Source organism: Neofelis nebulosa, chromosome 2 (assembly GCF_028018385.1).
Source record: "Neofelis nebulosa isolate mNeoNeb1 chromosome 2, mNeoNeb1.pri, whole genome shotgun sequence".
Lineage (NCBI taxonomy): Eukaryota > Metazoa > Chordata > Mammalia > Carnivora > Felidae > Neofelis > Neofelis nebulosa.
In genome coordinates this window covers 210,928,829-210,955,942 of record NC_080783.1, presented here as the reverse complement: position 1 = coordinate 210,955,942, position 27,114 = coordinate 210,928,829, and the positions used below count along the sequence as shown (strand labels likewise).

The window sequence follows — 27,114 nt, the reverse complement described above, 5'->3', positions numbered from 1 at the left end:
TCCGACTTCGGCTCAGGTCACGATCTCACGGTTTGTGAGTTCGAGCCCCACGTGGGGCTTGCTGCTGTTAGCACAGAGCTGGCTTCGGATCCTCTGTTCCCCTCTCTCTTTGCCCTCCCCCGGCTTGCGCGCTCTCTCTCTGTCTCTCTCAAAAATAAATAAACACTTATTTATGTTTATGATTTATGTGCTAGAAGCACAGGGCCCGACACGGGGCTTGAACTCACGAACCGTGAGATCATGACCTGAACCGAAGCTTGCCGCTTAGCCAACTGAGCTACCAGATGCCCCAAATAAATAAAACTAAAAAATACATTTTATTTTTAAGTAATCTCTGCACCCAGTGTGTAACTCAAACTCATGACCCCACAGGAGTCCTGTGCTCCACGGACTGAGTCAGCCAGGTGCCCCTCCCCTATGTTATAGGTGAGGAAACAAGAGCCTCAGAGAGGGAAGGAGTTTGTCCAAGGTCATAGCCAGCACCAGAATGCTGGGAGTTAAGCTGAAGTCTGACCTCAAAGCCCATGTATTTCCTACTGCCTCCCTGTCCTTGGAGTGTCCTCCTCTGTTCTCACGGCTGGCCCTTCCTCATCTCAGCCCATATGTCACCCACCCCCCAGAGAGGCCTCCCCTACCGCCACCCGTACCCCTTACTCTGTCGCAGCCCCTTGCTCATTCCATCATGGCACATATCACCATTATATTATGGTCACCGTGATACATTGGTAGTTATTACACTAATTTGTGTTACATGTTGATCTCCCCCAACTCTCCGTAAGTTCCGTGGGGACAAGGATTAATTATGTCTGACGTGATTCCCTTGGGCTCCTCCACTCGTTCTTAGCACACAGTAGGTGCCCCACCATGTCTGTTGCATCAAAGCCCTCTTCTGTGGGCAGTGGGTGCCACGTTGCCCTCTGACTGGACAGCAAATGTCCGCACTGCCCTGGGTCTTTCCCCCCAACCTCTCTCCCACCCCCTCCCTGCCACCTGGGGTCTCAGATGCCACAGCCCTAATAAAAGATGGAGCCCCTTTGCTCAATGGCTTGGAAGAGAGCTGGTCCAAGGCTGGCAGGATGGAGATGGGGAGGGAGCAGGGCCTCTCTGAGCCTGCGGACAAAGGGCGTGTGTTCCCATCCAATGCACTTCCTGGGTTTCCGTTGCAGGAAGCTTGGCACCTGCCAAGGTGACACTGACACCATCCGGGCTGGTGTGGGTCAGCCTTAACCAGGACACTCCTCTCCACGCGGGAGCAGAGACGGAGGTGGCACGGGTGGCCGGGGGTGCTGGACAGCAGGTAGGTGGTGGCAGCTGGACCTCCACATGTCCCTTCGACCTTCCCCCTTCCCCAGCCGGTCTTCACCCAGAGCAGATGTGCAGAGGTCTGGGCCCCAGATGGAGTTGGTGTGACTTTGGACGAGGCCCCAGCTCAACCCTTCGGTGCCTCATTGTCCCGTGCAGGGGGCGCAGTGAGGTGGCTCAGGGGATATGAAAATGAGGGATGGCGGCCCCATTTTTATCTGTTTTAAATAAGCTTCTGGGTCACAAAACACTGGAAAAGGGGGTTCTAGGGCCCAAACTATCTGCAAACCCCTGGATCGCACCTTCCTCTGTAAGGTCCTTCCCATCTCTGGCAGTCAGCAGCCCCCTCCTTCCTCCTGGGGAAGACTGCTCCAAGAAGTGCTACAGGGAGGGGGAGGGGGGGGAATGAACCCGACCCAGGCCCCAGGCAGCCTGGAGTCTAAGTCCCCTCCGCCCTCAAGCCTCCCCTTCTGCATCTGTGAGGGCCGCAGGTGCACAGGGGCCACAGGACCAGCACAGCCGTGTGTGCATCCAGGGGCACTGGCTGGTTCGGATTTGAACCCAGCTCTGCCACTCGCCCCTCGTGTGGCCTCGCACCTCTCGGAGCCTCAGTTTCCTCAACTGTGAGGCGGAGAGAACCAGCCCTGCCGCACGGGCCGTCCTGGAGATTCAGTGGAAAGGTCTGTAGGTGGGGCGCCTGCAGATGTCTGCGTCAGTAGCCCCTGCGATGTTGGTATTGCAACGTGGCTGAGACGGTCCTTAAAAGAGGATGACAGGGGCGCCTGGGTGGCGCAGTCGGTTAGGCGTCCGACTTCAGCCAGGTCACGATCTCGCAGTCCGCGAGTTCGAGCCCCGCGTCAGGCTCTGGGCTGATGGCTCGGAGCCTGGAGCCTGTTTCCGATTCTGTGTCTCCCTCTCTCTCTGCCCCTCCCCCGTTCATGCTCTGTCTCTCTCTGTCCCAAAAATAAATAAAAAACGTTGAAAAAAAAAAATTAAAAAAAAAAAAAAAAAAAAGAGGATGACAAAGTGGGTGAGGGACTTAGAGAGGCTGGGAGGAGGAAGAGGAGGAGAGGTGAGGGATCCAAGTACCCCCCTCACGACCCCCCTGCGCTTGAGCCCCTCCCTCGGGAGCAACACCAGAGCCATCCCGGCCAGCGCGACTGTTAACTTGGGCCACAGGGGAAAGCCAGACGCTGCCTGGCCTCTTCCCCCAGATGCCGCTGGGTCCAGGGCTCCTCTGGCCTCAGCTGCTGTGGCTTTAATCAAAAGAACAATCTGCCTCTGAATCAGACCCAGATTCCTTTTCCCAGCAATGTTCCCCGAGGCCTCCAGGGACCCAGGCGGCCCATCCAGGCTCTATCTCCGGTCCCAGGGCCCAGGCTCTGTTTACTCCTCCCCTCTCCAAATTCTATCTACTTGGGCTTGGAGGAGGGGGTGGGGGGAGTGCAGGAGGTAGGAGAGAGTCAGAGACTGGAACCGGAGTGGCAAACCAGGTGACCTGGTTGCTGGCTGGGCCCTGCCTAGCCGGCTTCCTGAAGGGGCCTCTGCCCCGGGCGGGGGGACTGGGACCCAAGGGCTTACAGATCCCCACAAGCAGTGATGACAGCAAACTGAGATGACCTGTTCCCCTGGACATCTGAGACACCCACCCAGGGTCACCCCCTAAAAAAGCCCCAAGCCCAGTATATACTGACCACTGGCTACCCCGGTGCTTCTCACCGTCATTACCATCGTTTATCCTCAGGCTGACCCCAGGCAGCCATCACTCCCATTTTACAGACAAGAGACGGAGGCTCCAGGAGGCGGAGTGACTGCCCAGGGTCACTCGGTTTGTGAATGGCCTTGGAACCCAGGTCCACCTGACTCTTAGGACCCTAGGAGATCTGAGGCCAAACTCCGACGTAAGTACCCCCCACCCCCCTTCCACCCGACCGGGCAGGTGGGGCCGCCACCCCAGGTGACCTAGGGAAGGGGGAGCGGGCAAGGACCCCGGAGGGCGCGCAAAGGCAGGGGAGTGGGCAGCGGGGGAGGCCTCCCACCCCGGGACTGGGCCCTGGAGCCAGGAGGAGGGGTCGAGGGAACAAAGGGCGGGCGGCGGGGGCGGCGCGGGGCGAGGCCGGGCAGGTGGGGGGGCAGGTAGGGGCCGCTTCCGCCGGCGGGAACCCCGGGCCCCCTCCCCCTGAGCTTCACCTTTTATGGTAAGGCGGCCGGGGCGGCGGGGCGGAGGGAGCCGAGGGGCGGGGAGGGCGGAGGGGGCGGGAGGCGCCGCGCCGCTCCCGGCTCTGCTCGCTCGGGCGTCGGACCGGAGCCGCTGGGGGCGCGGGCGACGCAGGTAAGCGGGGCGAGGGGGGATCCTGTCTTTCCGTCCCTGCCCCGGCCGCACACAGGTGACATCGCGGGCCGCCTCTGGCCGGAGCCCTCCCCCCCCCCCCCACGTTCCCCTCCCCCCGGGGTCGGGACCCCAGCCCCGGCGCTCGGGGGCGGGCCGCGGGGGCCAGGGGGCCGCCTCCCGTCCCAGCCCCCGGTCTCTGTCCCCGGAGCCGGGGGAGGACCGGTGTCCCTGCCCGGGAGCAGGGGCGCCAGGGGAAGAGGTGGGCAGGGCGGAAGCTCCCGCACAAAGAGGATAGCGTCCCGCACATGGATCGAATTAAAGTCCCCGGCGGCGCCCCACCGTGACCCGGCCGGTCGCCCAGCTTGGCTGCCTGCGGGAGGGCGCCGGGTTTCCGGAGCTCGGGGGAGCTCCGGGCCCCTTTACCCAGCCCGGGTCAAGCGAGGGGAGAGGAGGGACCCCAGGGCCGCCCCTCTCTGGGCCTCAAATCCCTGGGGGGGGGGGGGGGGCTGGGAAGGGGTGTGCCGTGGAGGCGTCTTGGCGTGGATCCCCCTCCAGCCCATCCCCGAGGACCCCGGGAAGAGCCTGGCCAGCGCCCAGATTCCTGCTCTTAACGACGGAGGCCAAGTCGGGTCCTCCCAGGCCCCCCAAGCCAGCCCAGCGGCTGGGGGCTTCTCCTCAGGAGCTTGGATAACCAGCTGGCTCTTGGCACCTACCTAGTACCGAGATCTCCCGCACCTTCTCTCCTTGTGCCCTGTCTGCCAGCCACCTTTCAGGACAGACCTTTTTAATTCTCACTTGGTGAAAAAACTGAGGCCCAGAGAGGGTCAGTGACCTGCTCAGGGTCACCCAGCAGGAAAGAGGTGGGGCCCGGTGTGAATCCAGCTCCGTGTGCTTCCTTGGCTTCCCTGAGGTAGGAGAGGGGGAAGGGGAGCCTCTACCCAAGGCCGCGGGGTCCTCAGCGGTGGGGGTGGGCACCCCATCTCATTGCCACCACCCCCCACCTCCGCAAATCTAATTCTGAACCAAGCATAGATTGCTTGGTCAAAGTATTAAAGAACAAAGCTTACAGGTGGTTCCAGAGTTTTTCGGAGGGAGTTTGAAGGAGTAGGAAGGAAGGGAAGGAGGGGGGCACTACCGGGAGGCTCTCCAGCTCAGGCAGCCTGTCCCCTGCCCTGGGCTGCAGCGTAAAGCCGGGCTGGGTGGCTGGCTGGCTGGATCTCAGCCTCCTTCCTTCCTCTTGACAGGAAATGACTTTCTTTCCCTTTGTTCCCACTTTCTCCGCTTACCCAAATGGATCTCAGATTCGCCCTCTTCGGGAGGAAGGATGGGGGAGGAGGGTCCCCTGGGTGCGGCTGGCCAGTAGCCCCACAGGGAGCTTTCTCACACATACCCCCCCCCCCCCCCGGCTCTGGGGTGACCTGGGAGCAGTGGGACCAGAGGGAGGCCTAGGCTCCCTCTCCTAGCAGCCCTGGGCCTGACTGACAGGCTTTTGAAAATCCCAGCTCGACCCCTTCCCCCGGGGCCCCAAAGAAGTCCCTGCCTGAACCGCAGGGAGGGGTGGGGGTGGGGGGTAGAGCTGCCCAGCTGTGAACATCTGGCCTCACAACTAGGACGTTTGCCTTGGATGTTTTCCGAGAAACCCACAGATCTGACTTCCCAGAGGAGTGGGCTGGGGCGGAGTGGGGGTCAGAGCAGGGTGGGAGGGAGGCGGAGGGGGCATCCACAGCATTCTGTCTGGGGATGAGCCCAGAATGACTGACCACAGGATAATAGATCTGGACTGGGCCACTCTGGGGTGAGAACAGGCTGAGGATTTGGAGGCCCCCGTACCATCCAGGGAAGGAAAAGTGTGGCATCTCAGGTCCAAGGACACCCTGGGACTCAGGTCAAATGGTGCTCATTTAGAATTCTGCATCTGCCGAGACGGCCTAGAAAAATCACTTAACCTCTCGGGGCCTCACATGGCACTACCTGTAAAGTGGGGGCGTAACGGGCTGTTTTGCGACTCAGGTGCGTTTTGAGACTCAGAAAGCTTGTACCGCGGTGCCTGGCACACAGCAAGTGCCATTGTTGTTTCTTGGATGTAAATCTCTGAAAACCGCTTACAAAAATAGACTCTTAAACTCATAACAAAGTGTAAAGCCGAAGGATAAAACCATATGGTTGTATATCACTAGGACAGCTCACATTAAGTCTGTACACTTCCAGACATCACTTACAGAACAAGAAACAAAAGGACAGTACTTTTCTTTATTTGTTTTTTAAGTTTATTTATTTATTTTGAGAAAATGAGGGAGAGAGAGAATCCCAAGCAGGCTCCACGCTGTCAGTGCAGAGCCTGACGTGGGGCTCAGACTCACGGGACCGTGAGATCATGACCTGAGCCGAAACCAAGAATCATATGCTTAATCGACTGAGCCACCCAGGGGCCCCCAAAGGAAAGTACTTTTGAAGAACTTTTAAAGCTCTCTTCCTACGTTGGGTTCCTTATTCAGAACGGATATTTTTATTAATCAGACTGAGCTATATGTTTTAACCAAACGTGTAAACCAATTTCAGAGGAACTGAGGGGCGTGTATTGTGTTTGCTGCTGTCATTCCTTCAGTCACCAAGAGAGACCCAGGTGGCCAGTGGCTTTGAGATACAGAGGGGGCCCTGTGAGTGGCCACTCGGGCTCCAAGTCTGTCATTAGGGTCCCTCGGGGCCCTCAGCCCCACTTCTTGAGATTCACTCTCTGGGTCCCTGCTAACTCTTCTCTCCATGTACCTGTGGGCTGGGCTTTGAGGCCATGTCAGAGTGGCTCAGCCACAGAGTGAGTTAGAAGGGGCGCTTTTCACCCCTGGGAGCCCAGTGAGGAGTCCTCCTGGCTGACTGTGGTCACTTGCCTTCCCCCCACCCGCATGGCCCCCCTCAGCCTTGGCCCTGGAGGTTACTGTTTGCAGGCACAACCTGGGAGATGGAAAATGGGGCCCTTGACATCAGGAATGCCGCTCTGCTCCCAGGTTCACGCTCTGATGCCCACTCTGGACTTGGGTCACAAAGATTGCGGGCATAGCTGAAGTCACATGCAGTCACTTGGGGAGTACGAGCAGACATGGTGACCGTGAGCCAGTATGTCCTGTGATGGGCTGTCATCACCCTGCAGAAGCAGACAGCTGCCCCAGGGAGAGGGTCAGGAATCAGGGGAGGTTTCGTGGAGAGGTGATGTCTGAGCTGAAAAAACTGACATTCACCCTGGGGTAGGGGCAGGGGAGGAAAACCAGGGGGTGGAAACACACCAAGGCAGGTAAGAGAGAAAGTTGAGAAAAGGTGAATGGTCCAGGGTGGTCAAAAAAGAAGTTGAAGCCAGAGGAATTTGCTAGTAGGAGCCATGGAAGGCTTTTGAGTAACAGGGAGACAGATTTATGCTCTAGGAAGATCAGGGCAGGAGGCAGGAATGGAGACCACTGGGGCTCCCACCCCTGCCTGAACCAGGGCCTGGTTTTGGAGATGGGACAGAGTGAGAGAGTCTGACGATAGAATCAAGACTTGATTGGATACAGAGGTTGACACAGAGAGAAGGATGTGGGCTTGTGGGCTGGGCTGGGCTGGGCGAGGGTGGCAGGGCCGAGTGGCCAAGAGCCTGGGCCCTGCGTCCAAATCCCAGCTCCGCTGCTGTGTGACCCCGAACAAGTGACTTTACCTCTCTGAACCTTTGTTTCCTCATCTGTCAGGATAGTCATAGTGCCTCTCCCCCAACAGCTGGGAGGATTTAGAAGTGAGGGGGCAGAAAGTGCTTAGGACAGGGCAGGCAGGGTAGGTCTTGATTGATCAACAGCAGCTTTGCCTCCTGGAACCCGCCCCTGTGCTCTGACAGTTGACGCTGTCTCCCTCCCCCAGCAGAGCTGGCCTGGACCCCCGGAACTTCCTCCCTCCCAGGAGAATTGGATCCCAGGGGAGGGAGGTAACTGGGGTGTGGCCCAGTGGCAGGCCGGGCCCTGGGCTGGGACCGGCACCGGGGGTGGGGAGCCGGAGGGCCGGCAAGAGCCTCGCACTTGAGGAAAATTAATCATTTGTGAGGTGAGCAGGGCAGGGCTGCCCTTTGCTCCCCCAGGTGTGTAGGTTGGCGGGGGAGGGGCGGTCAGGACCGTTGGGTCCCATCCCTGCGGCCAAGTCACCTGGTGGACGCCCACCCTCCCCCAAAGGACGTCCCCAGGCCCTTTGTCTCCGGTGGGGCCGGCCCGGGCCGCTGGCACAGTAGAGCAGCTGCTCCTGTCTTGTCAGGAGAAGGGAGGCTCGATGCCCTGGGGATGTCTGTCTGTCTAGGTGGAGCACATCCCTGTGCCCTAAGCCCTGCCCAAGCCTGTGCCCTGCTCTGTCCCCAGCACCACCAGGAGCGGAGACGATGGCCTCGAAGCCTGAGAAGAGGGTCGCCTCGTCTGTCTTCATCACGCTGGCACCCCCGCGTCGGGATGAGGCTGTGGCCGAGGAGGTGAGGCGGGCAGCTTGCGAGGCCCGGCCTGGCCGCTCCCGGGAGCCCCCTGCTCCCACCAAGGCACCCAGGGCTGGCTCGGCAGGGAGGCCCAGCCTTTGGACTCCACCTGCCAAGGCCGCAGCCCCAGGGCCAGCTGTTCCATCTCAGTTCTCCAATGGAGGTAAGAGGGTGAGGGGGCTGGGCAGAAGGTTGGCTCAGAGGCAGCACTGAGGTGGGGAGGAAGGGGCCGACTCTGGCATTATTCGTTCATTCATTCATCCATTCATTCATCAAGCACCTACTATGTGCCAGGCAGACGCAAACCCACCTGCCTAGGTTTGAATCCTGGCTCTTCTCTGTTCCTCAGTTTCCTAATCTATAAAGTGGGCGTAATGATAGTACCTTCCTCAGAGGGTTGTTGTGAGGAATGGAGGAAGTGAAACATACGTTGAGGCCAGCGCCTGCCACGGAGAAAGTGTTAAATGTGTTACCTGCTGTGACTTTTCTGGGCCAGGCACTGGGGACAAGTGAAAGAAGACAGGGCTTTCAGCCTACATGAAACTTAAATCTTAGTGGGGGAAACAGATGACAAAATTATATGATGTTGGGAGACACAAGCGCTGTACAGAAATAAAACATGGTGAAGAGGTGCGGAGTACAACTATTTACGGGGTAGTCAGGATGGCTTCTCCAAGGAGGTGACATTTCAGCTCTGATAAGACCTGAATGACAGGATAGAGCTGGCCCGCGGGAACAGCCAGTGCAAAGGCCCTGAGGCAGGAATGCATCGGGCGCTTCGGAGGACCTCAGAGGGGGTTTTATTCTCTCGCGGGCTCTGCCACTCACGTGCTGTGTGGTCTTACGCAAGCTGTTTCTTCGCTTGGTTCCCTGCTCTGGAAAGTGGAAATTTGGTTGTGTATATGACACACCCATCACAGAACGGATCTGTGTCATAAATGGCTTTTCTCTACCTTGTACCTGGCTCTGCTGCCGTGGTGACAGAGAGCCTTCCGGTCCTCTCTCCCTGCCACTCCATGGAGTCTCGGCTGTTGGTTGGGTAGAAACAAGGAAGAAGGACAATCCGGGGCCTGGGGCAGGGGGATGTCTTGACTAATGGGACACCAGGTGGAATCGGGAGGCAAAGAGACATCAAGGACAACCCTCCGGAGGCCCCCCTGGGACCTGCTGTCCCCGAGCAAGGCTAGGGCAGCCCTGTGCATCCATCACCACACAAACCACCTAAAGACCAGTAGAACTGCCAACTCCAGGTGGCCAGAAAGGGGCAGGAGAAAGGGCCACGCGTATACACGTGTGGGAATGCACGGACGTTCATGCAACATGCCTCTTCATACGACCCAACCTTGTGAACCGATCTTTCCTTCCTAACCACACAAGAACTCAGCCTCTTCCAGGTGCTTCCATGTAGAACCAGGACCACGATGACCGGAATTCACACATCAGGGCAGGTGATCCAGTTGAAGAAACTTAAGTCCCTTCTGCACAGGAGAGGGAGTCCAGGAAACATAGTTTAGATGCCCAGACGCCAACGTTTCCGGGACATTTTCATGGGTCATCGGATCCTGGGATGGGTGGATTTTGTGGCAACAAAACCAGAGCCTGGGAGGGGTGCTTAGCAGTGGCCGGCCCGCCGTTTTGCTTGCCAAACTGGCAAACGGGCAGAGCGCGGGGAATCTTGGGGCTCGGCCTCACTTGAGTGAGACAGGTTCTAGGCGAGCAGCTTGGTCATGAGTCTGGTCTGAGCACAGAATACAAAGCGGGAGCCATCTCTGCTGCAGGCTGTCCCCTGACGCCCCATCCAGTACTTGTCCCCTGGGCAATCCACACACGTCTCTTTGGCCCTTTCATCCTGGCAGCGGTCCCCACTCCCCTCTAGATGTTCGCGTGCACTTAACACGGATGCACCAGCTCACAGTCAGAAGTCAGTTTTTCTCGGCTTCTCTTTAAAAAGCTGCTTCTCGGGGCGCCTGGGTGGCGCAGTCGGTTAAGCGTCCGACTTCAGCCAGGTCACGATCTCGCGGTCCGTGAGTTCGAGCCCCGCGTCAGGCTCTGGGCTGATGGCTCCGAGCCTGGAGCCTGTTTCCGATTCTGTGTCTCCCTCTCTCTCTGCCCCTCCCCCGTTCATGCTCTGTCTCTCTCTGTCCAAAAATAAATAAAAAACGTTGAAAAAAAAAAAAATTAAAAAAAAAAAAAGCTGCTTCTCCTCTTCCTGCTCGTGGCCACTCGAACAGAATCGCCCGGGGTCCTCTGCACACCGCCTGGTGGCCTCAAGCCCCTCTCTGTCTTGAATTCCTATCCTGGCTGGGGACAGAAGGCAGGTCCCGGGAGAGGCCTGAGCGTGCCTCTGCCTCTCGTGATCTGGTTCCTGACTCACTTGAGCTCATCGGGAGCAAGGCTCTCACACTGGAGCAGCCTCGGCTCCATGAGGGGCTTGTTCAAACAGAGCCGGCTGGGCCCCACCCCGGGTGTCTCTGATTCAGCAGGTCTGCGGTGGGGCCAGAGAATTTGCATTTCTTACACATATCCAGGTAATGCTGATGCTTCCGTGGGGGGACCACACTTGAGAACTGTTGTTTTAGCCAAAGGCAGTGAGCAGGAGAAGCTTGGGGAGTAGAAGACTGGTTCTTTCTTCCTTTCTTTCTTTCTTCCTTTCTTTCTTTCTTTCTTTCTTTCTTTCTTTCTTTCTTTCTTTCTTTCTTTCTTTCTTCCTTCCTTCCTTCCTTCCTTCCTTCCTTCCTTCCTTCCTTCCTTCCTTCCTTCCTTCCTTTCTTTCTTTCTTTCTTTCGACAGAGAGAGAGAGAGAGAGAGCTAGGGAGGAACAGAGAGAGAGAGAATCCCAAGCAGACTCTGCACTGTAAGCACAGAGCCAGATGAGGGGCTCGAACTCACGAACCATGAGATCATGACCTGAGCCGAAATCAAGAGTCAGACACTTAACCGACTGAGCCACCCAGGTGCCTTTGAAAGACTAGTTTTCAAAGTGTGGCCTTTGTGGGGCGCCTGGGAGGCTCAGTCAGTTAAACATCTGACTCTTGGTTTCGGCTCAGGTCAGGATCCCACGGTTTGTGAGTCTGAACCCCGTGTCTGGCTCTGTGCTGAGAGCACGGAGCCTGCTTGGGGTTCTGTCTCTTTCTCCCTCTGTCTCTACCCCTCTGCCACTCGTGCTGTCTCTGTTTCTCTCAAAATAAATAAACTTAGACAAAAAATGAAGTGTGGCCTTTGAACCAGCAGCTTCACCTGGGAACTTTTCAAAAATGTAAATTATCAGGCACTTCCCCCCAAGCTTGCTGAGTCAGAAGCTCTGGGGGTGGGGCTCACCATCTGCCTTTGAGCAAGCCCCCAGATGATTCTGTGGCTTACTCACAGGTCTAGAATAATCTTCCCATCTGTACAGTCCCTCAGTCCTTGGGAGAAAGCAGAAGGGGCTCATTATCTTTCTCGAATGGTCAAGAAACCTGAAGCCCAGAGAGGTGCCCGGGTGAATCAGCAGGGAATGGGACAGAGCCCAGGTCTTTAGGGGGCAGGGCCTCAGGCACTTTCCATCTGCTTTCCATGGGTGTGAAGGGAGTCTGACCTTGTGAGGCCTGGCCTGCCTTGTGCCCCAGACATAGGAGGGGGACGGAGGGCAGACGCGGACCAGACTGTGCCCTCTCTCCCTAGGGCACTAAGAATAGTGCTCTCCCTGCACATGGCAGCCAACAGAGGATTTTCAGGGCCTGACCCCCCAGTCGCCTCCTCCAGGGAAGCTGGGCAGTGCCTCGACAGGACAGCATGGAGGGGTGGAGGTCACCCCCACAGTATAGTGAGCATTCCTGGACAGAGCAGAGCCTGGGGCTGAGGCAGGAACTGGGTGAGACCCAGCCCTCCTCCTCCTCCCTGTGCAAAGCCCTGGGATCCAGGCCCCCCCCCATGTCCCCCACCGCGTGGGCCTCAGCCTTCCCTGCAGGCGTTAAGCTGTGCTAACCTTGAACATGACTTCATGCCGGGGTGCTTTTCTTGCGTATGTACTAGCGTTTGCTATTGGGTTATTTTTTTTTTTTTTTTAATGAAATTTTCGAACATACACAGAATAGAGCAGCTAGAGGAATCCTGCTTATCCTGGATCCAGTACCAACAGTTGATAAGATTTTGCCACATTTGTATCCTCTATTCCATTTCTGTGTTCTTTTTTACTTTTCTTTTGTGATTTATTTTTTTATTATTTTTCTAAATGTTATTTCAATCCAAGTTAGTTAACATACAGCGTAACAATGGTTTCAGGAGTAGAATTTAGTGATTCATCACTTACAACACCCAGTGCTCATCCCAGTAAGTCCCCCCCTTAATGCCCATCCCCCATTTAGCCCATTCCTCCCACCACCCACCTCCCCTCCGGCAACCCTCAGTTTGTTCTCTGTATTTGTCTCCCGTGGTTTGGAGCACCTGGGTGGCTCAGTCGGTTGAGCATCTGACTTAAGCTCAGGTCACGATCTTGTAGTTTGTGAGTTCAAGCCCCACATCGGCCTCGCTGATGTCAGCACAGAGCTCGCTTCGGATCCTCTGTCCCCCTCTCTCTCTGCACCTCCCCCACTTGTGCTCTCTCTCAAAAGTAAATACACATTAAAAAATTTTAGGAAAAAGGAAGGGTCTCTTATGATTTGCCTCCCTCTATGTTTTTATCTTATTTTTCCTTCCCTTCCCCTACGTTCATCTATTGTGCTTCTTAAATGCCACATGAGTGAAATCATATGGTATTTGTCTTTCTCTGACTCACTTTTATCGTTTAGCGTGACACATTCTAGTTCCATCCACGTTGTTGCAAATGGCAAGATTTCATTCTTTTTCATCCCCAAGGAATATTCCGGTGTGTGTATGTGTGTGTGTGTGTGTGTGTGTGTGTGTGTACATACCACATCTTCTTTCTCCATTCATCCATCGATGGATATTTGGACTCCTTCCATAATTTGGCTAGTGTTGATAACTTTTGTGAAGTAATTTAAAGGAAACCCCAGGAACTGGGTCATTTCAGCACCGCATTCTTCAGGGTGCATGTCCAAAGATGGCCATTATCTAATACTCTCTCCATTCTTAATTTTCCCTGACATGCCATAAAAATACCTTTCAAGTGTTGGACTATAGCAGAATGAAAGGTTTGCTATCTTTTTTTGTATACTGTATACTGTGTATTTGTGTTGTATCTTGCGTATATTTCTTGCATATTCAGTAGAATAGTTCACTCTTCCTTATCTACAAAATGAGAATTCATGAGATGATTTATCTTTTGAATCAAGATCCAAAAAAGGTCTGTGTCAGCACTGGCCAATGAAAATATAAAGCAGGTCACCAATGCAGGCCTCATATTTTGAAATGTTCTACGGGGCACCTGGGTGGCTCAGTCGGTTGAGCATCTGACTTAGGCTCAGATCGTGATCTCGTGGCTCGTGAGTTCGAGCCTCGCGTCGCGCTCTGTGCTGACAGCTCGGAGCCTGGAGCCTGCTTCGGATTCTGTGTCTCCCTCTCTGTCTCTGACCCTCCCCTTCTTGCACTCTCTCTCTTTCTCTCTCTAAAAATAAGTAGACATTAAAAATATTAAAAAATAAATTAAAATAATGTTCTAGTATCCACATGGAAAAAAAGTAAAAAGGAATAAGGGATGCTAATTTTTTATACCTTTTTGAAATGTTTTTATTTACTTTTGAGAGAGAGAGCGAGTGGGAAAGGGGCAGAGAGAGAGGGAGACACAGAATCCAAAGCAGGCTCCAGGCTCCGAGCTGTCAACACAAAGCCCAACGTGGGGACTGAATCCACGAACTGTGAGATCACGAGCTGAGCTGAAGTCGGACGCTTAACCGACGGAGCCACCCCGGCACCCCTGTTCTGGAGGGTTCTGACAGGTGCTGTTTTTGGAGGCTGCGCCATTTTACCTGCCCCCCTCACTTAACCCTCACAACAGCCCGCAAAGATTGATAGCCATTTTTCAACTAAGCAAACAGATCCAGAGAGATTGAGTCTCTTGCCTAAGGACCCACGGCAGAGCCAGAGGCAGAACCCAGGTCTCGGTGACCCTGGACCTGAGCTCTTAGCCCTCCACGCTGCATGGCCTTCTGGGAAAGTGGACACCTCTTCTGTCCACCCGCAGAGAGAGACTCCCTCCAAGCCTCTCTCCCCTTTTGGTTGCAGGGTGTTCTCCCCCTCCTCCTACCCTGGATGGCGAGGACGCACTCCCGGACCTGGACCTCCTCCCACCTCCGCCGCCGTCCCCTGATGAGGAGCCCCCTGCCCCGACGGGGGCCTCCCTCATTTCGGACTTAGAGCAGCTGCACCTGCCCCCACCCCCGCCCCCACCACAGGTACTGCCAACCCCCCAGACAGAGCCCCAGGGGCCGAGGGAGGGCGAGGGCTAGTCTGCGCCTTTCAGGGACTTAAGCCTGGAGGTTGCTCCTGCTTGAGGGCCGTCCCTCTTCGAAGCTTTCAAGCTGCTAAAAATTGGTCATGTTTTTCAAGGTCCCTGGAGAAGGGGCTCCCCACCCTCTTTCCCCTCGAGTACCCCTTTCAGCTCTGAGAAGATATTTTTAACGTTTATTTATTTTTGAGACAGAGAGAGACAGAGCATGAACGGGGGAGGGTCTGAGAGAGAGGGAGACACAGAATCGGAAACAGGCTCCAGGCTCCGAGCCATCAGCCCAGAGCCTGACGCGGGGCTCGAACTCACGGACCGCGAGATCGTGACCTGGCTGAAGTCGGACGCTTAACCGACTGCGCCACCCAGGCGCCCCATGAGAAGATATTTTTAATCCTCTGTCCTTCACAGAGGCCGTTGTAGAAATGAGAGGGATTCCAGGCCAAGGAAAAACGATTCCAGGCGATTCCTCAGAAGGAAGTAGTTTTGGGCCCCGGTGGTACCTTCCTACTGAGTGACGTTAGGTCGCTTGCTTCTCTGCGCCTTGGTTCCCTCCTCTGAGCAGTGGGGCTAATTGTGCCCCGTGCCACCAGAGGAGGAGCAGAGCTGAGAGGCCCGTGTGCGGTCCCCCCTGGATGTCACCTCTCCTGCCCTCCCTTCCATGTCTCCACAGTCCCTGGAAGAGAGGCCTCCACTCCAGCCTCGGCCCAGTCCCCCCAGGCCCTCGGAAGAGCTGCCGCCTCCCCCAGAAGAGCCTGTTGGCTTCCACGAGAGAGAGGCATCCACAGGTACAGGCTCAGGCGTGGAAGGCTTCTGGGTGGTCCCCGGGGGCCCTCACTGTGCAAGCATGAGCTTCCAGGTGGGAACGTGGGAGAGCAGCGGCCACAGCATCTGTCTCCACTCACGGACGGTTCAGTGATGGGCCTTAGAACTGTACATCGATTTTATTTTTACTGCCTTAACCTTTTTCCTTTATAACTGAAATCCATTTAAATATTGATCAGCAAGGGGCACCTGAGTGGTTCGGTCGGTGAAGCGTCTGACTCTTGGTTTTGGCTCAGGTCACGATCTCACGGTTCCTGAGTTCAAGGCCTGCCGTCGGGCTCCGTGCTGACAGTGCGGAGCCTGCTTGGGATTCTCTCTCCCTCTCTCTCTGCTGCTCCTCTGCTCACTCACTCTTCCTCTCTCTCTCTCTCTCTCTCTCTCTCTCTCTCTCTCTCTCTCTCTCAAAATAAAAAAATAAACTTTAAAATAAATAAATAAATAGGGGCAGCTGGGTGGTGCAGTCGATTGAGTGTCTGGCTTCGGCTCAGGTCATGATCTCACGGTTTGTGGGTTTGAGCCCCGGGTCGGGCTCTCTGCTGGCCGTGTGGAGCCTGCTTCAGATCCTCTGTCCCCTTGTCTCTCTGCCCCTCCCCTGCACACGCTCGCTCTCTCTCTCTCAAAAATAAACATTTAAAAATAAATAAGCAAATAAATAAATATTGCGCTGCAAAATGTGCTGTGATAGCAGAATGGCTTGAATTTTTTCACCGTTTAGTTTTTTGAACACACGATGTTCTCACGTAGGCAAAACAAGAAGCGTGAAAAGGTACGCCGTGAAAAGCCTCCCCTTTGCCCCCATCCCTGTATCACCCAGTTTCCTGCCGGATCGACAGCCTCTGTTGTTAATGTGTCGCATATCCTCCCCGAGATAGGTTATGCATACGCAAGCAAATACAAGTACGTGTCCCCCCCTTCCAACCCTGCCCGTTTTTCCACAAATAGCAGCAAACTCTGGGCTGCTCTGCTCTTGGCTTTCTTTCCTTCCAGCATCTTAGAGCTCGTTCCACATCAGAACAGAAAGTGGGTCCTTTTTCACAGGTGCATAGTATTCTTCCCCAGGGCCCTGCCGTATGCATTCGACCAGTCGCCTGCGGATGGGCACTTAGGTGGTTTCTTGCTGTGACAAATAAGGCTGAGACGAATTGCCCTGCACATAGGTCATTTTGCCTGTGTGTAGGGTTGTGAGAGAATTTCTGGGAGAGGAGATACTGTGGGCAAAGGGTAGGTGCATTTGTAACTTTGCTCTTTTTGCTAAATTGTCCTTCGTGGTCCTCCCCATCTGCTACCCAGTGAGGGTGTGACTGCCCGCAGCCTCCTTGGCCCCGTGTGTTACCCATTTAATTAGCAGCTATTAAGTGCTTACCATGCACCAAAAGCCTTCTCTACCCCAAGGTTATGAAATAATTCTCTGGTTTCTTCTAGTCCTGTGGTTTCATTTTTCACACTTAGATCTCTGATACGTTTGGAATTGTCTGGGTGTAAATGTATCACAGTGGACCCTCCTTTAAATTTTTGCAGATGGCAACCCGTTTGTCCTGACAGTGTTCTTCTTTTTTTAATGTTTATTTATTTTTAGAGAGAGAGAGAGGAGGAGGATGGGCAGGGAGAGAGAGGGAGAGAATCCCAAGCAGGCTCCGTGCTGTCAGTGCAGAGCCTTTTGCAGGGCTCGAACTCACAAACCGCGAGATCATGACCTGAGCGGAAATCAAGAGCCAGACACGTAACTGACTGAGCCACCCATGCGCCCCTTGATGCTGTGTTCTTTGATTTAGGCTTGCTTTCTTTCTTTCTTTCTTTCTTTCTTTCTTTCTTTCTTTCCTTTTTTTTTTTTTGATGTTTATTTATTTTTGAGAGAGAGACAGAGCGCAAGCAGGGGAGGGGCAGTGCGAGAGGGAGACCCAGAATCCGAAGCAGGCTCCAGGCTCTGAGCTGTCAGCACAGAGTCTGATGCGGGGCTCAAACTCATGAACCCTGAGATCACGACCTGAGCCGAAGTCAGACGCTTCACCGACTGAGCCACCCAGGTGCCCCTTTAAGATTTTATTTTTAAGTAATCTCTACACCCAGTGTGGGGCTCAGACCCACGACCCCAAGATCAAGAGTCGCGCGCTCCACCGATGGAGCCAGCCAGGCCGCCCTGATTTAGGCGTTCAGAGGCTGGTCACATTCCTTCTTACTGCTCCTCCTGAAATGAGGCCACACTCACGACCCCCAGGGCCTTGTTCCGGGGGGCGCCTGGGTGCAGTACTCCGGGACCGGGGGGCTTACAACCTGTGTCTCTACCCCAGACGTCTGTGCCTTCTGCCACAAGACCGTGTCCCCCCGAGAGCTGGCCGTGGAAGCCATGAAGAGGCAATACCACGCCCGGTGCTTTACGTGCCGCACCTGTCGCCGCCAGTTGGCCGGGCAGAGCTTCTACCAGAAGGACGGGCGGCCCCTCTGTGAATCCTGCTACCAGGTAACCCCCCCCCTGCGGCTAGGCCTCCAGGTACCAGGCGCTGTGCTGGGCACTTGGAAGGCGTCCCATTATTTCATTCCCCACAATCATCCTGGGAGGCAGGCACCACTGACCCACTTCACAGATGAGGAAGCTGAGGCTCAGAGAGAGGAAGGAGCTCAGCCAAGGTGTATTAGTTTCCTGTGGCCGCTCTAACAAATTACGGCAACCGTTGTTTGATGGCTTCAAACGACACTCATTTGTTCTGTTACGGTTCTGGAGGTCGGAAGGCCAAAGGCACGTCCGCACTCCTTCCAGAGGCTCTAGGGGAGAATCTGTTTCCTTACCTGTTCCCGCTTCTTCAGCTGCATCCCTTGCAGACTCTGATTTCTTTGCCCACCTTCAGAGCCCGCAGGGTGGCATCTCGCTTCAGCGTCCTGGTTCCTTCTTCTGCATCACATCTCCCTCTGCGTCCCCCTTACAGGGACCCTTGGGATGGCATTTAGGGCCCACCCAGGGTAATCCCCCCATGTCAGGACCATGAACTCAATCACATCTGCCATCTCCTTTGCCCCTGAAAGTAGTCACAGGTTCCAGGGATTAGGACCTGTATGTCTCAGGGACATTGACCCAGCCTGCCACACAAGGTCGCCGTCCAGAAGGCGGTGGAGCCGGGATTCTCCCCCAGACCCATCTGGTTCTGGAGCCTGTCCGTGGTCTTCTATCTCACCTGAAGCCACAGGCTCCAGTGCACAGCCTGATGGGAATCTGTGTCACTTCTGGGTACCAAATGCGGTCTGGGAGAGCCGGTTTGGATGCCACGAAGTTAGAGTTGCTAACTCGCTGGTGTGTGGCATAAAGACCACTCACAGACACGTCACCTGGGTGTGTGCGGGCCTCACCTTGTCCTTGCGGGTGGGTAGCACCTGGCGATCTGCACTTTTAACAATCTCCCCGGTGATTCTGGTACACGTCACAGTTTGAAAACTACTGGTTCAAGGAGGTAGACTATTTGGAGCTGGAATAATCTAGAAAAACCCGAATGATCTGATGATAGTCTCAGCCAGTCTCCGTCTTACCACAGCCAGCAAGGCACACGGTGGGAGCAGCAAGGAGTCAGGCCATCCCCACCCCATCCCTCTGACCCCCACCACCGTGACAGTGGAGGACAGTCTTGTCCTCTTCTCTCACCTTGCAGCCAGGCAGAGGTGAGTCACTGAGGGGAAGCTGGGGCCAGGGTGGGCTGACAGCTGGAAGCGGCAGGAGGAAGACTCGGGCAGTGTTCTAGGGAGGGGAGGGAGGCCCCCAGGACACGGAGAGGGGACAATGCTGTCCCCACCAAATATGAGCAGATTATAGGCAGCTTAGGCAAACATACCTATCTGTCCAGATGAGCTCAGGTTAAATAAACAAACAGGAGCACAGCCAGGAACAGAAGAGACCTGCCTAGAAGAGAGGTGAGAAGGTGGACAGGCTGGAGGATCTTTGCTCAGTAATATCTCTCTCTCTCTCTCTCTCTCTCTCTCTCTCTCTCTCTCTCCTTCCCTCCCTTCCCCACCCCCTTAATCCTCATTCCAGAAGAGATTTGAGGCAGCTTGTAAGAATGCACAAATATCCATCCCTATAGTAATGTTGTACACGTAAACATTTGTTAAGAGAGTAGACCTCACATTAAGTGTTCTTACCACAATAAAATGTAAAAGATAGATAAAGAAATCAGAGGGGCACCTGGGTGGCTCAGTCCTTTAAGCATCTGACTCTTGATTTAGGCTCAAGTCATGATCTCACCGTTCGTGGGATTCAGCGAAGGGCCAGGCTCCGCAGCCTACTTGGGATTCTCTCCCTCCCTTTCTCTCTCTGCCCTCCCCTACTCATGCTCTCTCTCTCTTTCTCTCAAAATAAATAAGTAAACTTTAAAAATAAATCGTGGGCACCTGCGTGGCTCAGTCGGTTAAGTGTCTGACTTCAGCTCTCAGGTCACGATCTCACAGTTCATGAGTTCAAGCCCGAGCCTTCTTTGATCCTCTGTCTCCCTCTCTCTGCCCCTCCCCACTCACACTCATGAGCTGTCTCTATCTCTCAAAAATAAACATTAAATCAAAATGTATGTATATATTATACATTTTATATATTATATTATTTATATAGTTATATGTTATATGTTTATATATTATAAATATAAATATATTTATATTTTAATTTATATTAATATTTAATTGAATTTAATAAATATATATTATAAATATAAATATGTTGTATTTATATATTATATATTTATATTTTTATATATTTATTTATATTAGATTTATTTAAATTGATTTATTTAAATTGATTTATTTAAATTGATTTAATTTAAAATTTAAATTATAGTTAATTTAATGAATATATATTATAAATATAAATATATTCTATATATAATATCTATATTATACATACATATATAAATATATTATATTACATATACTATATATAATATTATATATATATATCGAAGAGAGGAAAATCAAAGTAGAAAGTGAGATGAGACCAGAGGGAAAGTTAGTACCCCAAATATATGAATAAAAGACCCCTATAGTCATTCCTAAAGGTGGAGCATGGAATCTGACTCTGAGCTTTCAAGTGGCCTGATGGAGAAGGTTAAGAGTTTCAAGGTTTATTGTCTACAAGGTCAAAAGCATATCAGCTCTTCCAGGAGTTCCTCTTCCTGACTCTGAGGTTTAAGAGAGATTTCTCCCATGGGCCCTAGTGGACACGGGCCCTAAGCATGTCTTAGTAACAAAAAATGCGGTAATAGCTTCTTGGCAGGATTCCTCACTGTGGGCCAAGGATACCTTGCCGAGCTCGACTCCTTTTAAGCAGCGGTAGAGGTTTGGGGGTGATAGTTTCAGGCTGAGCCCGTCTCCTGTACCCCTGCCCTTCTGGGCCCCTGTGGGTAGCCAGCCGGAAACCCCTTCTGGCTCAGAGTGGGCACACCCATGGGATGGCTCTGAGGCAGTGTCCCTCTGTCCCAGGACACTCTGGAGAAGTGTGGCAAGTGTGGCGAGGTGGTCCGGGAACACATCATCAGGGCCCTGGGCCAGGCCTTCCACCCCACCTGCTTCACCTGTGTAACCTGTGCCCGGTGCATTGGCGACGAGAGCTTTGCCCTGGACAACCAGAATGAAGTGTACTGCCTGGACGACTTCTATAGGTACGGGAGGGGACTCCGCGCACCGGGTGGGGCCCCGCCAGAGCAGAGCCACCGAGCCTGAGCTCTCGGGGCCGGAGCAGAGCTTTCCTGCGGTCTCTGGGCTCCCAGAAACCAGTTGGCCTGTCCCACACACCCGCTTGCAGCTGATGCTCTGGGTACCTGCGCCGGGCCAGCCGCTCAGCGTGGATTAGGCCCTTTTATCCCCAAGCCTGGGGATTAATAGGCAGGCAGGTACTCTGAAGGGTTCTGTTTTTTACAATGTGGAAACTGAGGCAGGCAGCCGACAGTTCTCCCAGCTGGTAAGTGTGAAGCTACGATTCAAACCCCCAGACCCCAGTAGCTCGCCTTAGAACACGCTCTGCCTGAGGCTCAGCCCCTGTCCTGGAGTTGCTCACTGCACAAGGGCAGCTGTGCCTGTTAAAAAGAAAGGGAAGAGGAAGGGGGAACAAAAACAGTGACCCACAATACAAGATAAATGAAACGGGGTTAAGCCCCAGTGGACACACGGCAGATTTCTCTGCTTTCTCAAATTCAAACATTCCCCCAGTCACTTCCTTGGCTCGAGCTGATTATACCCTGGGAAGCCGGGTCTAATTACACAGGACTCTCCATCCGCTCCTGCCAGGAAGAAAGAGGCGTTTGCGGTTGTGGCTCCAGGTGCAGTCACGTGGCAACACATCTGAAATAGCTCCGGAGGCCAACTAGAGCCGCCCCGGCTCCCACAGCTAATTTCTGCGGTCCTGGGCTGAGCGCCTCGAGCGTGGGTTCCCTTCCCTCTAGGAAATTCGCCCCTGTGTGCAGCATCTGTGAGAACCCCATCATCCCTCGAGACGGGAAGGATGCCTTCAAAATCGAGTGCATGGGGAGGAACTTCCATGAAAATTGCTACAGGTGCGAGGTGAGTAGGGCAACGAGGAGTCCGGGACGCGCTGTCCGCCCGGCCCCGGAGCCCTGCCGAGAGCCCGCGGGGTGCCGGGCCTGCGCTGGGCACTGGGACACGGTGACCAGTCAGGGTGGGGGCTCTGCTCTCAAATGCTCACAGCTCAGTAGCGAAGGCAAATGAGAATGGGGATCATTGCAAATAGTGTCTAATAATGAAAGCTCCGAGAGACGATAAAAACCAAGGTCATCCTGCTTTTCCTCAAGGAGAATCTCATGGGAAGGCTGATGGTGGGGTTATTGATCGGATAATCAAGGCTCACTCTCCATCTCGGTCCTGCCTATTTTGTGTGTTTGCTTTGTTTCCTCTTCCTGTGGGCTAACATCCTCTGTGAGGAGGCGGATACATGCCTGGCCACCGATGATCCAGCTTTCACATCTTCCAACTTAGAAACCTCATCAAGGGAACCGGTGTAGTCCCCAGAAGGGCTCTGATTGGCCCAGCCTGGGTCACATGTCCATTCTGGACCAATCACTGGCCGGGGCTACGATTGCCTACCCCTGGGGCCAGCAAAGCAGAACCATAGGAGACAGGAGTTGCTACAACCCTAGGAAGGGAGGGATGCTGGGCAGACGCACGGCACAGACATTGTCTCCAGGCGAAAGAGCATGTACAAATCAGCTTTGGGACAAAGAAGGCGGTGGTCAAGTCCAACCAGGGTGGTGGAATCAAAGGCGATCTTGTGGAGGAGGCGATGCTTCACCAGAGTCCTGCAGGATGAGCAGGAGTTCGCCAGGCATTCAGAGAGGGGGGGGGAGAAAGTCCAGAAAAGAGGCGCAGGCCTGTAAAACCCCACGGTGGCACAAGCAAGCCTGAAGAATCCGAGCAGGGGAAGTTTTTAGGTTTGTCTGTAGTGGAATGTGCCAAAGGGTGTGGTAGCAATGAGGCCAGAGGAAAGAAAAGGGCCTCCTGTGCCAAAGCTAAGGAGTCTGGACCTCAGGCTACAGGGTGGAGTGAGGCTGAGAGGGGGAGGCTGCTTCAAGGCGGTGCTGTAGCCCCAGCAAGAAATACCGCCCCCCCGAGTTGCACAGGGTCTCCTGCTCGGTGGGGTCCCCTGCTTGCTTCCGAGCTCGGCTGTCACCGACTTAAAGTGCTTCCTCTTTGAACAAGGATCTCTGCTTTGCACTTTGCCCCTGGACTCTGCAGTTATGGAGTCAGTCCTGCTGGGGAGGCCCTCAGAGGCCTCCTCTGGCTCTTCCTCTGTCACCCCCATGTTGCTGATGGATCTGGCGTCTCTGGGGATGGGGACAAAGGTAGCTACTTTTATGGGTGCCGTCCGTGGGGTGTCCCAGAGGAAATCTCTGAGTGTCTCAGAGATCTCTTAATCAGCCCGTGAGCAATTCCAAACGTTTATTTTATTTTGCACTTATTTATACACATGCATGGAGCCAAGAGGCTGTTTGTACTGCTGGTGACAAGGGGGCTTGGAGAGAAGTTGACATATTGCCCATGTTATGTTGCGCGTTGGTTATGGCTCAAGGTCCAGCTGATAACACATCTTGAAAGAACAATGATGTCATTCAAGAGCTGTTATCACCACCCTAGCCCTCATTAAGGCCCAGTGGTGATTCACTTTTCCCTGAGCCTGGCTGGTGAGCAAACAGGCCCTCCCTGCGTGCCCTTGGTCAGCTTGGCGAAGGTGGCCATGAGTGTCATCCCCCTGCTGCTAGCAGTCAGCTCAGACTCTGGCAGTTACCTTTCAGGGGAAGGGGAGGGAAATGGGCTTCAAGGTGCCATCTCAGGTGAGGGATGATAAACTGAGGCAGAGAAAAGTGGTTCCAACCCTTGTCCGTCTGACTCGGGCCCAGCCAGCTCTCCACCACCCCTCAGCTCCCTCGCAGACTGTGACTCAGTCATAGTAGGGGTGTTTCCTCACTTGGTTCTAAATTAGGAGAGGTCAGGGGCACCTGGCTGGCTCAGTCAGGGGAGTATGTGACTATTGATCTTGGGGTCTTGAGTTCGAGCCCCACGGTGGGTATAGAGATTACATACATACATACATGAGAGGTCACATGTGGCTCTTGGGGACCTTAGGTTGGACACTTGGTACTCTCGGAATACCAAACAAGTGGCCTTTAGAAATAGCACAGATCCTTGGCATTAAATTGCCTGCAGTCCCCTGTGGGACTTGAGGTGCAGTTTCAGGGAAGAGACACATGAGGGCGCCCTTCTCCCTTGGCTGTGCTGGGCCCAGATGGCCGCCGGGACCCAACAGGACCCAAGCTGTCTCTCTGGGGACCAGCCCCTCTGGTCTGATCCATGCGGATTCCAGAGGATGCCAGCCGTGCCCTGAGCCAGGCCCCTGGACATCAACTGTTCCCATTGTCCCTCTCCAGTGTGTGTACAGGTGAGGCCCCAATGAGGTATGGGCTGTGGCAGAATGGTAAGGTGGGCAAAGTTTGGGCCTCGAATCCCCATCCTCCTTGATCCAAAATCCTTTGGTGATTTGAAAAATAAGAAATAGTAAAGTTTGTACCAGTGTTGAAGCCGTACAGACAGGGGAGCAAAAAGAGACCACTGAACTCAGCCTGCAAACCTGTCCTGTCCCAGCTCTGGAACCAGCTCTCTGGTCTGGGGCAAGCCCGTCCTTCCCCAGACCCTCAGTTTCCCCATCTGTAAAATGAAGCAACTGGATTAGGTGGGACCTAGCGGTAAACAGGGTTACGGCCTCACAGAGCTTATGTTCTCAAAGGGCTGCTGGGTGCTCATTAAGGCCCTTCTAGATCTTTTCATGATCCTTCAGTGTCCGTGATTCTCCGAGTGTCCTCAGGTCTCCCCTCAGCTGACTCTGCCCTCATCACTCACACCTCTGTGTGGCTGAAAGCCCGCATCGAATGTGCCCCTAGGCTTCCCTCACCCTTAGGGAGTACATTCGTTCAGTGAAATTCATCCACAGGTGCTGGGGGAGTCCCCGCCCCGTGCGGGCTCTGGGCTGCAGGGCTCAGGCTGGGGTCCATCCACTTGCGCCTCGTCTCCCGCAGGACTGCAGGACCCTCCTGTCTGTGGAGCCCACAGACCAAGGCTGCTACCCGCTGAACAACCGTCTCTTCTGCAAGCCGTGCCACGTGGAGCGGAGTGCTGCAGGGTGCTGCTGAGGACCCCCACTGGGCCCTGGGGCCGTGAGCTGCCCACTAGCCCTGGACTGGGGGCGGGGGGGGAGGACCTTTCCCGACTCGGTTTGCCTTTCTGACCCACTTTTGCACACTCTCCTTCTGAGCCATGGCCGGGGCCAGCCTGCAGCTCTGCCCACCATGTCCGGGACGTGAGGGGCTGAGCCACCCCAGCCCCACCCCCCTCCCAGCTCAAAGGCTGGTGGCCAGTGCCCCTCAGACTTCCCACTCCTCCTTCTGCCCTCTGGGCTCTGGAAGGCTTCCATACTTTGAACATCATGTCCAGGTTTCCCATCTCCTAGGGTCGTGCCCCTCTCGAGCACTGGCCTTGACCCCCATTTCCATGGGTGAGTTGGGGTGAGTCTTTAGATGACACCCTGTAGCTGTCCAGTAGGGGGCGTAAGACCAGCTCTGGCTTGCCGGACTGAGCTGTTTGAGTAGAACTCCAGGGTCCTCCTTTAACAGCCCTTTTTTAAAAATTTTGAGATTTATATGATGAGAAACATTCTTTGGATTTGGGGCGAGGTGGGGATCTTAATAGGAAATGTTTCATAAATGTACAAGAATGTGACCTAGTGGTGGCCACCGTGGACTTCTCACCGGGGGGACATGTCACGCTGACGTGGGCAGCAGACTCAGGCATGAACCTGAACAGCAGGGGCAGGAGGAGAGGGTGCCGTATGCTGACATCCAAGGACGTCAGCAACCCCTCTGCCCTGCCTTCTGGCGCTCCTCCCATGTGTGACAGTGATTCAACAGATATTAAGTGCCAATAGTTTGCTGGGGAACAGGGTACCAGGAACTCTGAGTTTTCCTCCTACAGCCTTGACGGGGGCCGTGCGCACAAACCCTGCCCCCCACATGCACACACTCCTCCAAGGACAGTGCCAAGGTTGTCTGTTCAGCCCCCCTGTTTATGCCCCGCCCCCAAGTCCCACTTGGACCCTCCAACACAGGCTGCCTTATGACCACTGCTTCCTCAAGGCTGTACCTAGAAGATTCTTCTTCCCTTTTAAGGAAAATCACTTTGTTGCTTTGTAACTTTTTTTTTTTTTTTTTTTTTAGTGTTTTCATTTTATTTTAGAGAGAGAGAGTGCTAGTGGGGGGAGGGGCAGAGAGAGAAGGAGACACAGAATCCGAAGCAGGCTCCAGGCTCTGAGCTGTCAGCAGAGAGCCTGATGCGGGGCTCGAACTCACGGACGGTGAGATCATGACCTGGGCCGAAGTCGGACACCCAACTGACTGAGACACCCAGGCACTCCTGTTGCTTTGTAACTTCTAAGCCGTTCTGTAGGGCGTGAACAAATGAAACAAAGTACTTGCCTCCCTGGGTCGTCTGGATGCAGCACACGCTCCTCTGCGGATGCCCTGGGCTCCAAGTATGAGGGCGGGGAGCAGGGTTTCTCTGTAGAGCCCCTTAGGGGCCTCAGAGCAGAGCCCAGCTTCTTACTCAAAGCTTGGGGAGTGAGCCCCACACCCGGGGCCCTCCCATACCACCTCCACAATTTTTGTCCTAACCGAGGCTCTCCTCTTCTCTTTTCCTTAAGATTTCCTTTGACTCACACCTACTTTTTAATTTTACTTATTTCAAACTTTAGTCCTGTGCTATGCAATATATCCCGCAGTCACATGGTGATGTGCTAGTTATGTTTTTTCCTGTTACACGTGAAAATAAACACATACCTAGTAGAAGTCTGTCTGTGTTCCTACCAAGATCTCACCCAGGTAAATGCTGGCCTTTGGTCATACCTGGAAAAATGTCTGTTGGGCATCTGCTCACTGGGGCATGATCGTTCAGGTGCCCCCAAACTGGGGCTCGGCTCAGCAGATGGAGAAAATCCTGCCCCTCCTCGCGCCCAGCAAGGCTGGCCGCAGGGTGCCCAGAGTGGAGCCTCTGCTGCGGGAGGTCCTCCGGAGCCACCAGATCATTCCACAGAGTCAGCGCTCGCCCCGGGGATGTGCTGTCTCCACGAGAGCAGGACCGCCATCCCTGTGAGCTGGCTGATCCTCTGTCCTCACGCTAACAACTGGGCTTGTGTCGGGAGCACAGCTCCAGAGAGAAGGGTGCGTGGTGGGAAGGAGCTCTGGCCTTGGGGGGTGCTCAGACCTGGCCTCTGCTACTGAGGGG

The 27,114-nt window shown here is 54.4% G+C and overlaps 1 protein-coding gene across 3 annotated transcripts; it reads left to right on the top strand.

Annotated features, from left to right (window-relative positions):
* Positions 1-1,173: 1,173 nt before the first annotated feature.
* On the top strand, positions 1,174-25,557 carry FBLIM1 (filamin binding LIM protein 1). Of its 3 annotated transcripts, XM_058718967.1 has the most exons (9): positions 1,174-1,297; positions 3,047-3,203; positions 7,999-8,268; positions 14,265-14,434; positions 15,158-15,272; positions 17,598-17,767; positions 20,758-20,936; positions 21,717-21,834; positions 24,858-25,557. In XM_058718967.1, exons 3-9 carry the CDS (start codon positions 8,019-8,021, stop codon positions 24,969-24,971), a joined length of 1,116 nt encoding a protein of 371 aa, XP_058574950.1. In that variant the 5' UTR covers positions 1,174-1,297; positions 3,047-3,203; positions 7,999-8,018; the 3' UTR covers positions 24,972-25,557. The 3 variants fall into 3 exon arrangements, with proteins under 3 accessions (XP_058574950.1, XP_058574952.1, XP_058574949.1); XM_058718969.1 differs by lacking the exon at positions 1,174-1,297 and having other exon boundaries at positions 2,887-3,203; XM_058718966.1 differs by lacking the exons at positions 1,174-1,297; positions 3,047-3,203 and adding an exon at positions 3,511-3,634.
* Positions 25,558-27,114: the final 1,557 nt, after the last annotated feature.